General features: G+C 56.8%; 1 protein-coding gene across 2 annotated transcripts in view; it reads left to right on the top strand.

Moving 5' to 3' along the window:
• Positions 1-20,806, top strand: part of CLMN (calmin) — a 101,224-nt gene that overhangs the window by 72,336 nt on the left and 8,082 nt on the right. For both annotated transcript variants that reach the window (XM_080669504.1, XM_080669505.1), the window contains exons 4-10: positions 1,274-1,357; positions 4,992-5,084; positions 6,878-7,068; positions 9,326-9,519; positions 10,350-10,432; positions 15,028-16,644; positions 18,938-19,128. In XM_080669504.1, coding sequence (XP_080525630.1) covers positions 1,274-1,357; positions 4,992-5,084; positions 6,878-7,068; positions 9,326-9,519; positions 10,350-10,432; positions 15,028-16,644; positions 18,938-19,128 — 2,453 coding nt within the window. The remainder of the gene's footprint in view (positions 1-1,273; positions 1,358-4,991; positions 5,085-6,877; positions 7,069-9,325; positions 9,520-10,349; positions 10,433-15,027; positions 16,645-18,937; positions 19,129-20,806) is intronic.

The raw sequence follows: 20,806 nt of genomic DNA, 5'->3' as shown, positions 1-20,806 counted from the left end.
TTGATCGGAGCCAACCCCCTCCACGTGGGGCGTCTGCCGTGCACAGACGGCTCTGTCCCCTCACAGCCGCGGCTGCTGAGGATTCGGTGGGAGAGTTTCTATGGGGGGGCCGTCTGCGTTCTGCAGGCTGTTCAACGCATCCTTGGTCTCCACCCACTCGGTTGGATGCCAGTGGTACCCCCAGGCATGACAACCGAACGCGTCCCCACAACACTCCAGATGTCCCCTGCGCGGAGCGGGGGATGGGTGGGGTGGGGGGAGGGGGCAGTGACCTGGCCAAAACGATCCCTCCAGGGTTTGATTTGCCCTGAGTGGCTCCTGGTGGCGGACTCAGAGGGGCAGTCATGACCCACGAACGTGGCCTGGCACTTCATGCCGGGGGACACCGACACCCCCTGGTTTGCCTTGTCATGTCAACACCCTCCTGGAGGGGTGGGGGCATCAGCTCCTCCCGCCCAGGCCCTGGAGGGGCACGAGGGGATGGGGTGTAGGATGCTCATCCTGATGGTGCCCCAGTGCGTAGCGGGCATCGCTGGGGCTGGGGCTGGGGCTTCTGCAGGCACCTCCCCCCTCCCTGTCTCTCTTCCCCCTTCTCTGTCTGTCTCTTTCTCTCCCTGTCTCTGTCTGTCTCCCCCTCCTCTCTGTCTGTCTCTTTCTCTCCCTGTCTCTGTCTGTCTCCCCCTCCTCTCTGTCTGTCTCTTTCTCTCCCTGTCTCTGTCTGTCTCCCCCTCCTCTCTGTCTGTCTCTTTCTCCCCCCCCCCCGTCCCTGTCTCCCCTCCCCCCTCTCTCTCCTCCTTCTCCTCTCTGTCTGTCTCTGTCTCCCCCTCCCCCTCCTCTTCTCTGTCTCTCTCTGACCTGGGATCACTGTTCACGAAGCTCTTGGCCAGCAAACGGGAACATCTGCCCCCCAGGGGGACCGGCGGATGATTTAGCAGCTGCCGGTGACGCTCGCTCCCGCAGAGGCTCCTGCTCTGACGGAAACCATCAGTGGGAGCAGAGCACGTTGCTGGGGCGCTGCAGGGGGAGGCCGATCAAAGGCCAGGAGCTGGGTCAGAGAGAAAGAGCCTGACTCATCTGTCCCCCGCTTAACCCCTGGGTCCCCCACGCACCGGCTCAGCCTTGTGAAGTCCCAGGAACCATAAATAAAGGGTGGGTTCAGCTGGGACCCCCGACTTCCCCTAGATTAATGTGAGCCGGGGAAGGAGAGCGGGCGGCCGCGGGCTCCGCGGGGCCGGGATGCGCTGTCTGACGCGCTCTGTCTGGTCTGTTTCAGCTCCACGAGTACAAATCCTCGTCCCACCGCATCTTTCGGTTGAACAACATAGCGAAGGCACTTAAGTTTTTGGAAGATAGCAACGTAAGTATGTGACACATCTGGCGAGCAGGCCCTTTCCCGCAGCTGCAGGGACGCATGAGGTTGAGTGCTGGTCACGGAGAAGCGTGGAGGGAGCCTGGGAAAAGGCAACCAAGTTCAAAGTGAACGGAACCCGCTACCAGGGGTCCTCAAACTTTTTAAACAGGGGCCAGTTCACTGTCCCTCAGACCGTGGGAGGGCCGGACTATAGTTTTAAAAAAAAAACTATGAACAAATTCCTATGCGCACTGCGGGCCCGGGATGCGTCGGCTGCTAAGCAGGACAGGCAGCGGCACCCGGCGGGCCGGATACATGTCCTCGGCGGGCCGCATGTGGCCCGCGGGCCGTAGTTTGAGGACGCCTGCACTAACCAGTCTGTTGGCGATGCGGCCCGTCCCGTCTCCCCGGCCCCTGGGTCTCCCTCAGGACCACGCTCCGTGGCCACCCGCCGGGGGAAGGGCGGGCGGCTGACTGGGTCAGCTCTTTAGGGCCAGCTGACGTTTTCCTTCCTTTGGATAAGCGCGCGGTGAGCATCGCAGGGTAACCCGCCTCTGAGAACCCCGCATCCGGGAGAAGCGCAGGGCGAGAGGAGAGACGAAGGGAGCCAGGAAAACTTACAGAATTCTCCCCTCTTGGATAGAACTTTCTAGACTTCCATTCGCTTTTTCTGTTTTGACGCTGCTCCGTGTCCTGCACGGGCACGGGTGGCCCTAGCGGGATGCGGTTTCTGGAGCGCCCCTCAGGAAGCCTCCGCAGGCAGTCGGGGTAAGACTCTGTGCGGCTTGGTCATGAAGCGCCATTCACTTGGCGTCCCTGGCAGCCGGCAGCAGACGCTCCGATTGGCGGATTTTAGCAGAAAAGGAATTTATCGAAAGCACGCTGGGTAGCGCACAGAGTGACTTAAAAGCTGGGGGGACCAGAGACAGAACCCAGGGATGCCAGGCGCCCACTGCAAAGCTCCCCACGCCCCCCTCATCCAAGGGTTGAGTGGGCCTGGCCGCCCCCGCAATGTCCCCCCGCGGCTGGGAGAAGGGCCTCCCAGCCCGGGAATGAACGCGGTGTCACACATTCAGAGTCCAAGGCCGGGCGCCCGAGCATCCATCCCTGCCCACGGCCCGGCTCCCGAGGCGGGTGAGGGAAGCACTGCGGGTTTTGAATGGGGGGTGCCCCTGCCTCCCACACTGTGGGGAAGGCCCAGACACAGGACGGGTTTCAGAAGGGGGGCGGCCAACAAGCTCCCACAGTTCACAGCAGCATCACTCAGCGTAGCCAAGAGGTGGACGCAGCCCAGTAGCCATCCATGGAATACTATTCGGCCATGAAAAAGGACCAAGCACCCGCCCCGGCTGCCACATGGATGAACATGGAAAACATGATGAAAGATGCCAGGCGCAAAGGACGCCGTGTTCTATGACCCTGTTCCTATGAAGCGCCCAGGTCAGGGAGGTCCCTGGAGTCGGAGGGTAGATTCGTGGACGGTTGGGGTTGAGGGGACGGGGGCTCGGGGAGAGGGAGCTAGAGGACAGGGTTTCTTGTCAGTGGCATGACGATGCTCAGAAATGGACTGCGGTGATGCTGCGTGTACCTGTGAACACGCTAGAACCCAGCGAAGCGCCTACTTTCAGTGGGTGGATGGGGTGGAGTGTGACTCCCCTTGCCCCTTCCGTCCCCTGAAGAATGGAGTTCACATGTATGAAGGGTGTAAGGGGAGACGTGACAGACAGGTGGCCTGCAAGGTCTTGCCTATTCCTCTCTGATCTGCGGGTTCTGTTTGCAGAATAAAAGGACTAAGGGCAGTGGTTGTCATTCTCACCCGGAGGGCTGGCGGAAACGGGCATGGGGGCCCCCTCCCAGAGCCGCTGATTCAGTAGGTCTGGGGCAGGATTTGCGTTTCTGAGGGGTTCCCAGGAGATCAATCTGGGGCCCACACTTCGAGAACCATTGCCTTGAGAACCATTGCTAAGAGCGTCATCCGGGGTCAGCAGCTGAATAAGTAGCTAATGTCCTAAGGGTTTCTCAGATGGGCACGTTTTAGCCAATCAGTAGGCTATTTGGTCATGACGCCGAAACTCCGGGTGCAGCCTTGTCCGGCACGCGGTGGCTGATTACCCATGGGTGATTCTCGTTCCCATCGTGGCCCAGGATGGCCAGTGTCGTTGCTCTGCGCTTGTCCACAGCCGTGTTCAAGCTGCAGGGGTGGGGCTCATAGTGTAGCATGCACAGACCTGCTGGGCTCTCACCACCTGTCCTGGAGAAGGTGGCTGACCCTGGGCACATCACGTCTGACCTCTCTGGAACTTCCTCACCGGAAGTACACGGCTAATGGAAGTGCCTACGTGGAGGGGTTGGTGGGGCGAACTGAGGTAATACCAGGTGTACCAGTTAATGATGCGGATTTTGTAATCAAAGAAAACAACCATTTCAAAAGAAACATCAAAAGGGCTTTATTCAAAGTAATGTCCATCACTAGCTACACATTTCCCCATCTTTCAGGTAATTTGTGGATACTGTCCCAATAGAACTTGGCTTGTTTTGAGGCAAACCATTCAGAGACCAGTGGTGGGCAAACTCATTAGTCAACAGAGCGGCAAACCGTGGCTCACAAGCTGCATGTAGCTCGTGAGCCGCAGTTTGCCGACCACTGCACTACACCTTCCTGATCCCATGAAATACAAAATATTGTCTTCTTTCCGAAGCGATTTGGCCTTGCAGTTGATGTTAATGGTTGACCTGGATCAACCCATGATTTTGTGCGTTTGAGATTCTCAAAATAAATCCACTTTTCATCGCCAGTCACAAATTCGATGCAAAAAAGACTTTTTTTTGTTCCATTGAAGCAACATTTTACTGATGACTTTTCATTTTTCCATTTGTCTTTCGTTCAGTTGATGTGGCACCCATTTTCCTTCCTTTAAAATCCTTCCCATTGCTTGTAAATGATCAGAAATTGCTGAGCAACATTTAATCTTTCTGCAAGTTGTTTCTGAGTTTGACACACATCTTCATCCAATAATGCTTGTAATTGTTGGTCTTCAAACTTGTTCGGTTGACCTGTACATTCTTTTTCTTTCACATCGAAATCATCACTTTCAAAGCATTTAAACCAGCGTTCACAAGTATCTTGAGATGGAGCATGTTCACCATAAGCTTCCTGAAGTGTACGATAACTTTTTCTTCAAAATAAAGGATTACAACTTCCCGCAAATGCTCTTTTTTGAGGGGGGGCCACGAAATTCGACATTTTTAAGCGTAAAAATATCTATGATGTTAACACCTTCAGCAAATTTGACATATGAAGTTTTGAAGCTTGCTGTCAATACAACGAAAATAACATACGTATCAAATCGCATATACATCCTCATATGTGTAACTCTCCTCGAGTGAAAAGAATCCGCATTATTAACCGGTGCACCTGGTCCTTGTACGGAGCTTAGCCTGGTGCCTGTGCGGGGTAAGTCCTGTGTAGGTGATGGTGAGTCACCCCTCCGCACACTTCTGCCTGCTGGCCCTGAGAGGCGGCCGTGGGCGATGCTGAGCAGCGCAGGTGACGGAGAGACAGGCCCACGAGGCATCAGAAAACCACCCGTTTTCCTCGCACGTGGCCACCCCGCTAAGCTCCTCCGTTGCTTCCCTGCAGGTGAAACTGGTGAGCATCGACGCGGCAGAAATAGCAGACGGCAACCCCTCTCTGGTCCTTGGGCTGATATGGAACATCATTCTCTTCTTCCAGGTACGAGCACTGCCTTTCCGTAACGCGCGGTAACAGTCTCCTCGCGTCTGCTCGGGGCCAGCGGCACGGAGTGGGGCCAGATCGAGGCGACAGTGGGGTTCAGTTCCCAGCAGGTTCTGCCTTCTCTGTTTCCTGAAAAAAAAAAAAAAAAAAAAACAACGGAGGGCTCCGGTAGCGAAAGATTTGAGTCCCCATGATTTTAAAAGTGGTGAGAGCTCTGTTCCCCAGGAGAGGCTATCCATCCTCTTGGGAATGGAAGAATTAAATATTTGCCTCGAAAAAAATAACTTCATTCTAAAGTGTCACAAGAACTGGGGAAATACTTCCCAAGATGGAACATGGTAGAGTTCCTTTCCTACAGAGAGCCGGGCTCATCGGAGAGGCGTAAAGGCCCGTCCGAAGCAGCTGTAGGAAGAGGCACGTGGGGCGGGAGACCGTCGCTTTCCATCCGTAGCAACGTCAGCCTCCGCTTGGACGTGCAGGCTTTACGGAGAGAGGACGGGGCGGTGGCCGGGCTGCGAAGGCGGCGTTGAAAACCACGCTCACGTCCTTCCCCCGGGTCGAAGGAGCTGCCGGCTCACCTTCTCACGCCCCTCGTTTGAAAGGGAACGCGTGGCGCCTCACTTGACTGCCCTCCCGAGTAAAAGTGACCTCGCCGGCGGCCATGGGCTGGGGGGTTGGGCTCAATGCTTACGTTTCAGGGAGGGACGAGCCCAAACAAAGTCTGGATGGGACAGATCAAGTTCTAGGTGAGCCTTGAACTTCCACAACCAAAGACTCTCTCTGAGCCCCAGTTTCCACATCGAGAGAAAAGGGGGCATGGTCATAATGCGTGGTGAGCAGGAAGAGATGCTGTGTGGTCAGCTGTCGTGTTATTTACAGGCTCAGTTACTCCCTGAGAGCTGCCGGAGACATCCTGGAAATGTGTGCAAAGTCAAGGCCTTCCGTCCCCCGAGACCATCACCCATTCATTTCGTTCCTGTCTGTTGAGTTTCTGCTATATGCCAGGCTCTGGGCATGCCCAGTCCTCGGTCATGACCTCCAGGATCACCAATGAGTCCGCCACATCTTACAGAGCTGCTTGGGGCAGGCCACCATCCGGGTGTGAGCCGAGTGCTGGGAGAGCCCCAAGCAGGGGCCGCTACCTCGGAGGGGAGAGGGCAATGAGGACACTTCCATCCGTCACGTCAGCCTACAGGGAGGGACATCCGGGCTGGGTTTTAACGGGTGGGTAGGAGTGTGCTGGACCAGTGCTTCTCAGACTTGACTGTGCACACGAATCGCCGGGGCGCGGTGGTGAAACGCGGATTCTGACTCGGCGGGTCTGGGGCAGGGCCTGGGCGTCCGCCTGTCTCACACGTGCCCCGTGATGGGAACCACCTTTGGAGTGGCCGGGAGTTCAGTGATGTAGGAAGGGACATCCAGGCAGCAGGACCCGGAAGAGCACAGGCAGTGGGCTCGGAAGAGCGTGCCACGTTCTGGGAGCCATAGGCCACGATGGGCGAGGACAGGGGGAGTCCAGTCAGGAAGACCTGTGTGCGGAGTCTGGCCACAGCTAGAGAGACTCGGGGAGCGATGGCTCCCCGGGACTGTGTCACTGCCCGCCCTACCAGACACACACAACAGGCAGGCCGCCATGCACGCAGCCCTGCCCCCTGCCCCGGCGTCGGGAAGGGGCCTCTCCCCGTCTGCATGAGCTGCTCCCTCCACTCGGGGTGCCTAGGCTCCCCGGGGTCAGACGAGGGTTTGCTCGGGGTCTATCTCGGGGTCTGAAATGGGTTTTTTCCCTCCAGATTAAGGAGCTCACGGGCAACCTCAGCAGAAACTCTCCACCGTCCAGCCTGTCGCCCGGCTCCGGGGGCACCGACTCCGACTCCTCCTTCCCCCCGACGCCCACCGGCGAGAGGAGCGCGGCGCTGTCCGTGAAAGACCAGAGGAAGGCCATCCGGACGCTGCTGGCCTGGGTGCAGCGGAAAACGCGCAAGTGAGCCACCGCCTGGGCGCGGCCAGGCAGGGGAGTGGGACCCCGGGTGGGCGAGCGAGGGGGCGGCGGCCATGAAGCTCTGCGCCAGTGCCGTGCCTGCTGCCGCGGGGAGCCTGGCAGGGCGGGCTGCGGGGCCTTTCCAGGGTCTGGGCGCAGAGAACTGTGTTTGCAGAAGGTGGTTCGCAGAACGCCCATGAGAGGACGTGAATACCAAGCAGAGCGCCTGCCCCCGCGTCCAGTCCCACAGCGGGGCTGTCTCTTGGGTCCTAAGAGCACGGACATATTTCTTACGGAGGTCCGAGGTGTCGTCCCGTCTGCACCCACTTAAAAGCCAGTAACAGTAAAGGCCAGCCATGGGCAAACTACGGCCCGCGGGCCGGATCCGGCCCATTCGGCTGTTTCATCCGGCCCACGGAGCCGAAAGAGCGGAGGGTTCTCTTGCTCTCTCCTCCGTTCCTTTGCTTTGAATTTATATTAGTTCACACAAACACTCCATCCATGCTTTTGTTCCGGCCCTCTGGTCCAGTTTAAGAACCCATTGTGGCCCTCGAGTCAAAAAGTTTGCCCACCCCTGGTAAAGGCGGTCACTGAGCAGAGTTAGGTGTGGCCTTTCCAAAATGCACACCGCGAACTGGAGCCAAGCTCCTGGCCTCCTGTGTGACCCCGCGCGGTGGCAGGCAAGGCCTTTTAGCAGTTTGGTATCGGGCCTTCCACTGGCGGTGGCCGACAGCCCCGGGGCCTCTGGGCGGTGGGCAAGGCTGGCGAGAAAGCCAGGCCACGCGGGGCGAAAGCCACAAAGCTCAGGGCCACCTTGGCTCTGCCGTGCCCACGCTGGGTGAGCTCCTGGTGCATCGCTTTCCCGCCGGCCACAGCTGCAAGGTGGTAACTCTTCACCCGCCGCCTCGCAGGGTGGTTAGGCCGAGGTGATAGAGACCCCGGGGGAGTTCCAGCACCACAGAGATCCAGTCCCTTCTCCCAGGTGCAGGGTGAAAGGTGAAAGCAAGGAGGTGGGAGTGAGGCTGGATCTTTGGCGTTTTGATTGAGGGGCAGAGCACGGTGGAGTTGATGTATGCGAACGGTCATTACCTGTCGTTTAAAAAAATAATCAACCCCATGAACCAGGAGATCGTGGTTCGATTCCCCGTCAGGTCACAGGTCCGCGTGGCAGGCCCGATCCCCAGTGGGGGTAGGCAGGAGGCAGCCGATCGACATTTCTCTCTCTCATCCATGTTCCTCTCTCTCCCTCTCCCTTGCTCTCTGATTAAAGTAAATCAACCCAAGAGAGCCGGGGAAAGGAGGAAGGGAGGTGTCCTTGGGGTGATGCCGCAGTTCTGAGTCTCCATGGCTGCAGGCCAGGGCTCCAGGACTCTGGGCCTGTGATCAAATGTCACGGGGCGTACACCACCCCGTGAAAAAGAAGCTGGTGAGACCCGCCAGGCCTGGAGCTTCATTCATCGTCTGCCCCGGCGTCGGTGCCCTGGCTGAGACACGCTTGGGGACGCACGGTGCTCCTGCTTGGCAGCTCCTGCGAATCTTAATGATTCCTAAACAAAAGAAGGCCGGGCTGCTGGATTGTGTCCAAGAGGACGCGGTGACCACAGTGGGGAAGCGGGCCGGTCTCGGGATGGTTTCTAAAGGAAATCGGTGCCGGCAGGGTCAGCTCTTGGCGTCCCTCACCGATGACATTCGCTGCCACTTAGTGGGTAGGTCCGGGTGCTGCCTGGGTGGCCCATTGGGTGTCCGCCTGCCGTGGCCGCTCTTGGGGTTCAAGCTAGTATTCTCTACGGCCGCCACCAGGAGGTCACGGGGCGGGGGCGGGATCCCTGTTTATCGCGGAGGAGCCTGAGGCCTGGCAGGTGCAGGACCTGCCCAAGGCCACGACCCAGGAAGCGCACAGGGGCAGCCGGGGGTGCAGGGGGACATTCTGGCTCCACGTTATCGCAGCACATGCTGCCTGCTGTTCTGAATGTCCCTGATAAGATCGACATTACGACATTGCCCCCTATCCATCTGGACCTCGGGGAACACGAGTCCTGTGTGGCCTCCTTGTAGGACGCGTACCTTCCTCTTCCACGTGTCCGGAGGGAAGTGTGACGGCTCCGTGCAGCTCTCCGGGGCTCGGGCTCAGGGCCCCCGGCCTCGTGCGCTCAGCCGCTCCCGGCCGCACCCGGAGGGAGGCCCGGGAGGCTGCTGCGTGCTGACCCCCGTCAGCGGCTCTCTTTCCTGAGCCGGGGGGCCGCCCGCTGCTTTCCCGCAGGTACGGCGTGGCGGTGCAGGACTTCGCGGGCAGCTGGAGGAGCGGGCTGGCTTTCCTGGCTGTGATCAAGGCCATTGACCCCAGCCTGGTGGACATGCAGGCGGCCCTGGAGGACTCCATGCGGGAGAACCTGGAGAAGGCTTTCCGCATCGCGCACGACGCCCTTCACATCCCCAGGCTCCTGGAGCCGGAAGGTAGCGGCGGCTCTCGCGCTCTCTTCCTTCTTAACGATTCTCGCTGCCTGCGTCGCACAGGCTGTCCCGGTAGAAAACACAGAACAATCCAACGGAGACGTTTTGTAACGCCTCCGTTCCCACCGCTGAGGTCATTTCTCCAGTATTTTTCTAGGCATTTAATTACATTTTTAAAAACATGATGGGACCATTCCGAGTATGCCTGGTTTTGTCTCTTTTTTTTACTTGACATTTTAGTGTTGACATCCGTGTTTTGCGTGTGGCTAGCATGTCTTCATTGTCTACTTGTATTGGCTGCATCACGGACCATCGCGTGGGCTCTCCTGCCACGGGTGCGCCCTGGGCTGTTAGAAACGGTCCCGTTTGCATCTCGCTGCGCGTCTCGCTGCAGGAAGCCCGGTGCCTCTCAGTTACTCCCTCGGGCCCAGGCCCGTCCCTGTAGCGACATGTTGGAAAGGACACGCCCTTTCCCGGCCCGTGGCTGTCGCTGTCAAATGGCTTCCCAGTGGGTCAGGCTAGTGCGGGGCGCCCTCCCGCAGCGAGGAAGGGTCCTGGGTCGCCCTACCGCTGACAGCTGCAGCGGGCTCGCGGCTCCCAGTGGAGGGACGGAGGGATCGTGGATGACCTTGGCGATAAGGAGCCCTGGGTTCTGCACTCGGGCCCCCGTTCACCAGCCTCGGTCCAGCGACCCCCCTCTCGGCCTGCTTCCCCTCCAGTGTAAGACGGGAAAAACCGCAGCAGCCAGGGCTCCTTCACACCAGGCGCCCCGCGATCCTCTTTGAAGACCGCGTGTCCGTGTGTCCTTCTAACACCCGTGTCTCTCTCAACAGACATCATGGTTGACACGCCGGACGAGCAGTCTATCGTGACGTACGTGGCACAGTTTCTAGAGCACTTCCCGGAGCTGGATGCTGTATGTTGGTTTTCCTTGCCTTTAACTCTGAAACCGTACGTGTCCATCCCCTGAACCCGGGCTTGGGCTGTGTTGTTCGAGGAGCAGGCACCATCAACACTCGATCTCAAGCCCCTTGAGCGTCGCCCTGCCCCATGTTAAGTTCAAAATCACGGGTGACGTGTATTATGTGAAAAGCAGGATGGGAAGTTAGGCAGCCACGCCTCTCGCAAACCTCTTCACATACCGAACTGTATTAAGGGTATAAAAGATGCTCGCATGTAATAAGGGTGACTTTCCTGATTTTTTAGATGTCAGATAGAACGTTTTAGCAGCCTACCAGATTTTATCAGAGGGTGAAAATTTATAAAAGACAGTGTTCAAAACACACCTTTAACCATTTTTTAAAAATGTTTTTTTATTTATTTCACAGAGGAAGGGAGAGGGAAAGAGAGAGAGAAATGTCAATGACGAGAGAGAATCATTGATTGGCTGCCTCCTGCATGCCCCCCACTGGGGATCAAGCCCACAACCTGGCATGTGCCCTTGACTGGAATCGAACCTGGGACTCTTCAGTCCATAGGCCAACACTATATCCACTGAGCCAAACCAGCTGGGGCTGTTATTATTTTTATAATAATACAATATAATAGTCTAATATATTAAATTGTATGGCTATATACATTATACAATATCTCTATATATAAAAGCCTAAGCAACTGTTCGACCGTTCGACGGGTAGCTCTGATGTGCACTGACCACCAGGGGGCAGACGCTCAACACTCAGGCATGGAAACATGGAACAGACTGATGAACCTCAGAGAGAAGCAGGTGATGGGGGAGGGCGGGAAGAGATTAACCAAAGATCTTCTATGCATACTAGAGGCCCGGTGCACGCATTCATGCACCCGTGGGGTCCCTCAGCTTGGCCTGTGGGGATTGGACGGAAACCAGCAGTCCCCCGAGGGGTCCTAGATTGCCAGAGGGTGCAGGCCAGGCCAAGGGACCCCACTGGTGCACGAATCTGTGCACTGGGCCTCTAGTATGATAAAATAATATTGTGTAAATTTCCTAGCCCATGACTAAACTCGGGGATACTTAGCCCTGAGCTCTTAGAGATGTAGGCAGAGTTTGAAATCAACTCAAACTAATGGTATTTGTAGGCGTCACAGCCAGGATTCAGCAGTTGTGACACTTGGGTCTCCCCAGGACTGCAGACTGGGGCAGGGGAAGGAGAGGTGGGACCTGAGAAAGTCTCCCTGAGTCCCAGAACATAGCGTGTCACCACAGAACAGTCCATATACATCCTCAGGGGACGACAGGCGACAAGTCCCAGCTGATCTAGGCACCCATCGAACTGTTCCTTGGCATCTCAGCTGAGTTTAGTTCATTTCAACAGACATTCTTTAAGCCCTAGCCATTCGTGTACCAGATACTGTGCCCAGCTTGATGCCCCAGGATATGGTGTATTTTGGTTCAATGTACCATATGCACTTGAAAAGAAGGTGTCTTATGCACTGAAAGAGTTCACATTCTTTAAGTATCAATGAGGTCGGGTTGGTTAATGTGCTGTTCTCATATTCTAGAGGCATATTGCTATTTTTTCTTCTCTTCCCATCAGTGAGTGTAGGAGAGACATGTTTAATATCTCCAACTCACGATTGTGGGTTTATTTTTCTTAGCTCTGTCAGTCTTTGCTTCGTGTATGCTGAAGCATGCTATAAACGCGTACACATTTAGGATGGTTGTATCATCCCGGTGACTGATGGTTGTAGTTTTATGCAGGTTCTTTCTTTCTCTTGCAGGGCACTTTGTCAGATAGAAATATGTAGCCATCCCAGCTTTCTCATGCTGTTTGCATGCTATGTCTTTTTTATTTTTTAAAATATTTTTATTGATTTCAGAGAGAAAGGGAGAGGAGAGAGAGATAGAAACATCAATGATGAGAGAGAATCACCGATCGGCCGCCTCCTGCATGCCCCACACTGGGGATCAAGCCTGCAACCTGGGTCCGTGCCCCAACAAGGAATCGAACCCTGACCTCCTGGTTCATAGGTCGATGCTCAACCACTGAGCCACGCCGGCTGGGCTGCATGCTATATCTTTTTCCTTCTTTTTCGTTGCAGCGTGTGTGCTAATATTTACACACGTAAATATTATAAACAGCTTGTAGTCAGGTCTTGCTTTCTATCCGTTCTGACAAGAATTAGCATGTCATTGAATGAGTGTGTTGGCGGCCACGGAAGCGATTCCATCTGCCATCTTGACTGTTGCTCTCCACCGGTCCTGCCTGGGCTGTGCTCCTTGGTTCTCCCTGCCTGACCTTTTCTGGATGATTCCGTTGTTCTTTTGTGTCCATTTTAGCTCACTGTGCGCTTTTGAGCTACATCTCCCGGTTTTATCTTCTTAGGAGTTGTTCCAGGGGTTGTGATACTCATCTTGAACATACCCTCAGTCTGTGGTGAATTCCTATTATAACACTTCCAGTAGAATGCGTTTTTTATATATTTTAAATATGCAAACATTTAATTCCACTCACTTCCTCTCCATTCTTTTGTGCTATTACAGCCATTTACCTCACTTCTCCATATTCTAATCCCAAACCTTTGTCACATTTTTGCTTTAAATAGTTAGGAGGCTTTTTAAGAAAACTTTTTAGTTTTTTTTAAAAAATATATTTCATTGATTTTTTACAGAGAGGAAGGGAGAGGGATAGAGAGTTAGAAACATCGATGGGAAAAAAAACATCGATCAGCTGCCTCCTGCACACCTCCCACAGGGGATGTGCCCACAACCAAGGTACATGCCCTTGACTGGAATCGAACCCGGGACCTTTCAGTCCACAGGCCGACGCTCTATCCACTGAGCCAAACCAGTCAGGGCAACTTTTTAGTTTTTTATATTGACCCTTTATTTACTATTCCAGGCACTTTTCATTCCCTCCTTCAGATCCTGGCTTCCCTCTGTGGTCACTTCTCTTCAGCCCGAAGAACTGCCTGTGTATTTCTCGTAGCATAGGGTAAACAGTTATTTCAGCATCTTTATTTGCTGCTTCTAACCCTGGCTCATATATGGGTCTACTTCGAATGACTGTTGTTTCTCTTCATTATGGGTCTCATTCCCCTGCGTCTTGGTATCTTAACATTGTTTCTTGTATGTCAGACCTAGTGTATAAATGAACATTTCCCTCCCTTTCCCCCGCCCCCCCAAGAATGTGGTGCTTTCCTAAACAAGGATTTACAACGAGGAACTAATCGTTTTGGCCTTCCCAGGACTCAGGAAGGGATATGGTGCAGTTTTATTTAATTTTGGCTTTCTGGTTTCACGTAATTTTTTTTTAAAATATATTTTATTGATTTTTTACAGAGAGGAAGGGAGAGGGATAGAGAGTTAGAAACATTGATGAGAGAGAAACATCGATCAGCTGCCTCCTGCACACCTCCCACTGGGGATGTGCCCGCAACCAAGGTACATGCCCTTGACAGGACTCGAACCCGGGACCTTTCAGTCCGCAGGCCGACGCTCTATCCACTGAGCCAAACCGGTTTTGGCAGGTTTCACATAATTTTAAGATGAGGTCAACACACCGATTCCACCAGTGCACTGGGTGCCAACCACTGCACTACCCCAAGGTTGCTCTCTGCTTTGCAGCCCTGCCCACAGCTGTTTCCTGCTCAGAAAATGGTCCCGTGGGGGAGAATTATCATTCTGTCAGGAGATTTGGTTTTGCATTTGGGGTCCTTTTCGATTCCTACCTGCCCACACCGTCGGTGAAGAGGTGGCTGATCTTTCCTTATGTCCGGCGGGTCAGCACTCCTCCTGTCCTTCCCCAGACTCGGCAGCAGCCCCCAGAAGCTGACAGTCACCTGTCCTGTGTGGCTCAGAGGTTGAACGTCAACCTTTGAACAGGAAGGAGGTCACGGTTGGATTCCCGGTCAGGGCAATGCCCGGGTTGTGGGTTCAGTCCCCGGTCGGGGGTGTGCAGGAGACAGCTGATCAATGATTCTCTCACATCGAGGATGAGAGAGAATCACTGATCTCTCTCTCTCTCTCCCTCTCCCTCTCTGAAATCAATAAAAATATATGGGGGGAATAAAGAAGCCAAAAATCTTTGCTCGCTTAGAAGGGCTCATCCTACTTACAGTTTAGTGCGTTGAGATTTCTTTGTATCCAGAGCTGAGAAAATGTAGTCTTTGTTAAATATTTTGGCAGCAACCGCAGTCTCTGGCAACCACCTGCACGTTAGTTAAAACACGGAGCGTTTGCCGAAACCAGTTTGGCTCAGTGGATAGAGCGTCGGCCTGTGGACTGAAAGGTCCCGGGTTCGATTCCGGTCAAGGGCATGTACCTTGGTTGCGGGCACATCCCCAGTGGGGAGTGTGCAGGAGGCAGCTGATCGATGTTTCTCCCTCATCGATGTTTCTAGCTCTCTATCCCTCTCCCTTCCTCTCTGTGAAATATCAATAAAATATATTAAAACAAAACAAAACAAAACAAAAAAAAACACGGAGCGTTCGATCTGAAGCGGCCCTTCCTGCTCTGGGTTTGCCCTTTGGGAGGGGGTTACGTTGTACTTTAACGCGCTGCTGACGTCATGCTGCCTTGTTTCTCCGCAGGAGGATTTTGTGGACCCAGATAAAGACGCCCCAATCGAGTCCACCTTCGTCCGCATTAAAGAAACGCCCTCGGAGCAGGAGAGCACCGTCTTCTATGTGACTGACGACGGGGAGCGGGCCTACACGGTCAACCACGACACCAGCCACCCGCCCCCGTCCAAAGTCTTTGTCTGTGACACGCCCGAGAGCGGGAAGGAATCCCGCCCAGGTGGCGGTTCCGGCCCCACGCCCGCAGACAGCTTCGCCGAGGTCACACGGCAGGGCACGGACCGGGACACCCACGGGGCCTCAGAGAGGACCTACAGCCTCAACGAGCCACCTCCAGAATCTTCCATCTTATCCAGAAAGGACAACTACAGGTCCAGCTCCCTGCCCATCAAGAAAACGGTGCACTTTGAGACGGACATCTACAAGGATGCCTCCTGCAGTAAGGACCCTGTCCACAGCCAGGACTGCGGCTTCGAAGGCGGCCCGAGAGGCACGAAGGACTTGTGGAAGCAGGACGGGCGCGGCCCGGAGGTCGCCGAGGAAAAGCCGAAGCAGGAAGCCCCCAAGGCCCCGGAGGCAGCCTCGGACAAGGCCCTGGGTGACGTTTCCCTGGCGGACAGCAAGATCGGGCCTTCTCACCCTCCCCAGAGCTCTGCCCCCTGGAACAGGGCCTCGGAGCGGCCGGCCGGCCCGGGCGAAGAGAGCTGCCCCCGAGCGCTCCTCGGGGAGGAGACCGTGACGGCCGATTCCTCGGAGATCGAGGTGAAGCTGCAGACCGTGGAGGCGATGGATGAGGAAGACGATTTTGAAGGCATTCCCCTGAAAGCCTCTAAATTTAACAGCGACCTCGTCGACTTTGCCTCCACCAGCCAGGATTTCGGAGAGGACCCCCCGCCTCCTGAGGACAGGCCCGCGGAGGCGGAGGGTCCGGAGGAGCAGGCCGAGAAGCTGGGCAAAAGGAGAAGCAAATCCGCCCACAGGATGGAGGCTTCCGACGAGCCGCCGGGGAAGCCTGAGCAGGAAGACCACAGCTGCGTCTTGGCCCCCGAGGAGGAGCCGGCGGACAAGAAGCCAGAGGTGTACGAAAAGGCGAAGCGCAAGTCCCCGCGGCCCCCGCGTGGGGAGGAGGAGGGGGAGGCCGAGGACCCCCCGGAGTTCGATGGACACTTGCCCTCCAACCCGCCCAGCAGGCAGGTCAGCCTGGAGACCCTGGGGAGCCACAGCGAGGAAGGCCTGGACTTCAAGCCCTCCCCGCCCCTCTCCAAGGTCTCCGTCATTCCCCACGACCTCTTCTACTACCCACACTACGAGGTGCCCCTGGCCGCGGTCTTGGAGGCGTACGCGGAAGGCCCGGAGGATTTTAAAACCGAAGACATGGACTTTGAAGACCCGGAGGACTACCTGTCTGACCTGGAGCAGAGGGAGGACGAGGACGAGCCCGAGGCCTCCGAGAGCAGCGGCAGCTTCGGGGGGCTGGGGGAGGACCTCTCGCACTCCCCGACCCAGGAGCCCGACCGGGGCCGGGGGACCCCGGGGGCCAAGCCAGCCTCGGACCCTCCCCCCGCCCTGGCCCCAGAGGACCACCAGCAGAGGGAGGCCAAGGCCCGCGCCCCTGCGGAGAGCCAGCAGGTATGGGGCCGCCACCTGGGGACTTCTGCCTCTGAGAGCTCAGCTCCTGCCCCAGCACAGCCTCCCTCCCAGGGCCCCGCCAGTCTCGTGGGCTGGGATGGTCCCTCCCAGGAGAGGTGAGCGTTTGCGATTAAGGTTTGGGCTCTGGAGACCCCCCCTGACAGGGCCTGCAATCGGGAGACAAAGGCGTGTTTTGCATGGTAGTTTGGGGTGAAAGGTGAAGGTAGGGTGCACTGAACCCCAAGATAGACGACGATGCTCTGGCTCATGCAGTGGTGGGGGGGGGGGTGTGGAGGGAGAGGCCCAGAGGTCTCAGGGGAATGAGCCGGCTTGCCGCTGGGAGGCCTAAGGAGGAAGGGGTCTGAGCAGCCTTATGAGGCGTTCAGGCTTAGGCCAGCGTGGTCGCTTGCGTGCATGGATTGCCAGCTCTGCACAGTGGTGCGTGGCCCCCAGGAGAGCAGTGGGAGCTCCTAGGTGGCGAGCGTGGCAGGGCCATTGGCCCTTGGAGTGGGGGGCACTCACTCTCTCTCCATCTTGGGATGGAGAAGAGGGCTGGATGGTTCCCCAGGGGCCCACTGCCATCTCCCCGTTTGCCCCCACGTGAAGGAACCCGATCCCGGTCCTCCACCCCACCCTACCTGCTGTCTGCTGGCTTGTGGGAAGCCAGCCCTGTCCCAGAAGGCTCTTCCCGCCAGAAACCCCAAGATCCAGGGGTTAGAAATGTCCCTCAGGGAGCTCAGGTCTTGGGGTCCTCAGATTGGGGGGGCCATGACAGCAAATGGGGCTATTCTCTGGGTGGTTATGAGCCAAGAATCTCTTTTAGGACAAAAGACGGGGCCGAGTGTTGGTGGAGAGAAAGCCCGTGTTGCCTCTGCCCTCTGTGATACTGGAAATGGCTCATGAGGGGCTCAGCCCCCTCCGCCTGCCCCTGGCCGGCTGAACGCGGCCTGTGGAATCGCGGATGTGGCGCTTCGATCTCTTCCGCTTTCCTTGCGGTCATTGCCAAAAGCAGGTTGCACACCTGCTCGTGTGCCCCACAGGTGGCCAGGTGATCTGGGGTGGAATGGAACCAGAAGACCTGGACTGGAACTCTGATACTGAGCCGGGTCTGCCTCTCTCGGCCCTGATCTGCTCCCTCTGGCTTTCACCTGTCCACCGAGCAGGTGCCCACTGCACTCAAGTCCACCTTGCCATTGGCCCCCGAGTGTAGCCCTGACCTTGATCCCTGTGGGTCCGCGGAGGGAGGGGGTGCAGCTCGGAGTGGCAGGGGAGGTCTGTGGGCCTTGGCCCCTGGCAGCCAGGACAGCACAGGAGGGAGCATTTCTCTGGTACCTGGCCCTCCGTGAAAAAAATATATATATGCCTTCAAAAGAGACCAGAAAATGGCAGGTTCTTCTAGTTTTTTTTTTTTAAAAAAAGGTGTCTCCTCATTTCACCTCTCAGAAAAGGTCCCATTGATGACGGAGGAGGGGCTGGAGTTTCAAATTGCCGAGGGCGCTTTACTTTCTGCGCGGAGCATTGTTCTGAGGCCGCACAGGCCTGGCCAGCTCAGTCCTCTTAGTCCACCTTCCGTGGAGCAGTTTCCTCCGGCCGCGAAGGAATTCTCCAGACGCGGCTCCGACAATCCCCACGCTTCTTGGTCTCCCTCGCGAGCACTGCCCATGGGTTTCACAGTGTCGGCTGAGGACGCGGCTCAGAGAACGCTCCTTATCCAGTAAATGCCCGCGGTGCCCCAGAACCCACCTTCGGCTGAGGGCACCGTGAAGTGTCCTCCCCGCAGCTGTGCGCGTGTCTGTGTGTGCACCTCTCCAAACTCGGCGACCTTGGCACCCTTGGGCCCACCTGCGTCTCTGTTTAAGCGGGCGATGGTTGTGTGAAGGGTCCAACCCCTGCCCAGTGTGAGGGACCTCCTTTATAGGAAGCACTGTCGTGTTGTGGGAAGAGGTTGGTAATTATTATACCCATTTGACAGACAAGGAAACTGAGGGTCAGAGAGATCAAGTCGGTCGCTCAAGGTCAGAGAGCTGACTTGGTCGGGGTTTTAAACTAGAGGCTGCGGACTCTAGACCTCATGCCATTTCACCTCGCCCGTCTGGGGCATTTGAACTCTGCACGGGACAGGTATTGGGGGGCGGGGGGCGCCTCCCTTCCCCGGCAGGCTGTGCTGGAGGGAACTCGTGGGAGAGGCAGAGTGAGAGGGGGCCTTGGAATCCAGGCGCTGGGTGGTGTCCCTCACTTGGTATCTCGGCATGAAATGCTGACTTCCATTTGGTTGTCTTGTCCTTAATCCCAGGAACCCCCAAACTCGGAAAACGTAAGAAGCCCTTCAGAAGAAAAAGGGATGGAGGAGTGGGTCAGCAGCAAAAAAAAGGAGAAAAAGAAGCACGTGGACGACGTAGAAAGTTCGATACTGCTCGCCCCCGGGGCTGTGCGGTCCTCGGATGACCTGGAAGAAGACCCGGGCTTCCACAGAGTCCCCTCCAGGTACGCGTCGCCGTCTCCTTGCCTGGGAGACGCAGCTAGAGAGAGAGGGTCTCGAACCCAGCACATTGTTAGTTTCTGACGTGACGGGGTTGAGGGGTGGGACTGGCAGCAAAGGAAAGTTCGTAAGAAGGTTCTTCTGATTCACACCAAATTCGTCTGGCAAGGTGGCCTTTTGCCAGAATCAGAAACCGACTCCTCAGCTCTCCACCTGGGTCCCCGCCGGCCCTCACCGTCAGGGGACCTGCTGAGGAGCAGCACGGGGGAGACGGGGGCCTGCCTCCTTCCTCCTCCAGGTCCCCGCGGGGGTGTAGCCGTGAGCAGGACGTGGCTGGCCCGCGGGAGGTGCGGGGTGTGAAAAGCAATGGCCTTGGACGCTCGGCCGGCCGGCCGGCCTGCAGACGACCACTGGTTGGGCGGTTAGAAATGGAACTTCGCTGACTATCAGCGTCTCCCAGACTTGGAAGCGCTGAGCCGCAGGGGTCCGCAGGGGACCTTGCATAGCTGTCACGTGGAGTTTGGACTTCAGCACTGTGGCGTCGCCCAGGAGTTCGGTTCTAAAGAGCTAAGGATGGTTCCTTTATCTCAGGGAGGATCATGAACGTGAACTGCTCAGCCCGAGGTGTGTAGCGTGCATCTACTCTGTCACTCCAAGGCCACCAGGTGGGCCGGATCTGTCCCAGGGAAAATGCTTAACTGCTGACTTGAGGGGACCCTGGCCTCTCCCCATTACCACTCCTTGTCATGGTGGTCTCTGCGTTTCCTCCTTAACTCCCCCGGCACCCCCAGAGGCAGGGGCTAGGATTGGCCTCATGATGGTGGACAAGGAGGCTCGCAGCCCTCAGCCTAGGACGCCACAGCGCGGGGTCTCGGACTCAGACCTGTGGGGCTGCACCACCCACATGCTTTCCTGCCCCTCGTTGCCTGTGCAGGGGGAGCCATCCTGGCTGCAAAGGGAAGCTGTTGAGGTTTGCATTTGGGGTGGTGATCAGTCCAGACCAGAGAGCCGAGGTGTGGCTGGCCCAGCCTCCCGCCTCCCCTCTGCCCTGCTTCGGTGGCGGGAGGTGGGGGGCTGGGGGTGGCCCCACAACGGGAGACTGCTACCAACGTTGGCCCTGACTCCAGAGTCCCTCCCCCTGCCCCTTTCGTGACTGTCCAGCAGACACGTATGTCTTAGCATGGAGCCGGGCCTGCTGTTCCTGCTGCTGGCACTGTAGGCACACGGCCCGGCTGTCACCTACTCGATCGCAACCTGGGGAGGGGCCGAGGGTCACTCGCCAGGCCGCTCAGCTTCTCCTGAAGCAAGTTAGTTCTCAGTAATCTGTGGGCAGCCACCCCGGGAGGGTGTCCGCTAGGCCTGGGGACTTCGGAGGAGGTGAGTCACAGCGGGGTTCAGGCTCAGCTCTGTCCTCCAGGGCCTCCCAGCTGGAGAGAGAGAAGACGGCTCCTTCCGGCCTCCTAGGACTAGGACTGGAGGGGACACCTCAATGTGAAGAGGCAAGCGGGGATTTTACGGTTTAGGCCTCAGAGGCAGGTGGAGGCTCAGGACGGCGTGGGGGTGACCTGTCGTTTGCGGTGAGCGCTGAGGATTATGTGGGATTGGACCTGGGAGCGGGAGAGAAGGGAAGGCATTGCTGGTGAAGGGAACAGCTGGGCAAGCAGCTGGCACACTGCGGGCACT

The sequence above is a fragment of the Plecotus auritus genome, assembly GCF_963455305.1.
Source record: "Plecotus auritus genome assembly, chromosome: 1".
In the NCBI taxonomy this organism is placed as follows: domain Eukaryota; kingdom Metazoa; phylum Chordata; class Mammalia; order Chiroptera; family Vespertilionidae; genus Plecotus; species Plecotus auritus.
The sequence above is the reverse complement of the archived record's forward strand: the minus strand, read 5'-3'. Positions and strand labels throughout refer to the sequence as shown.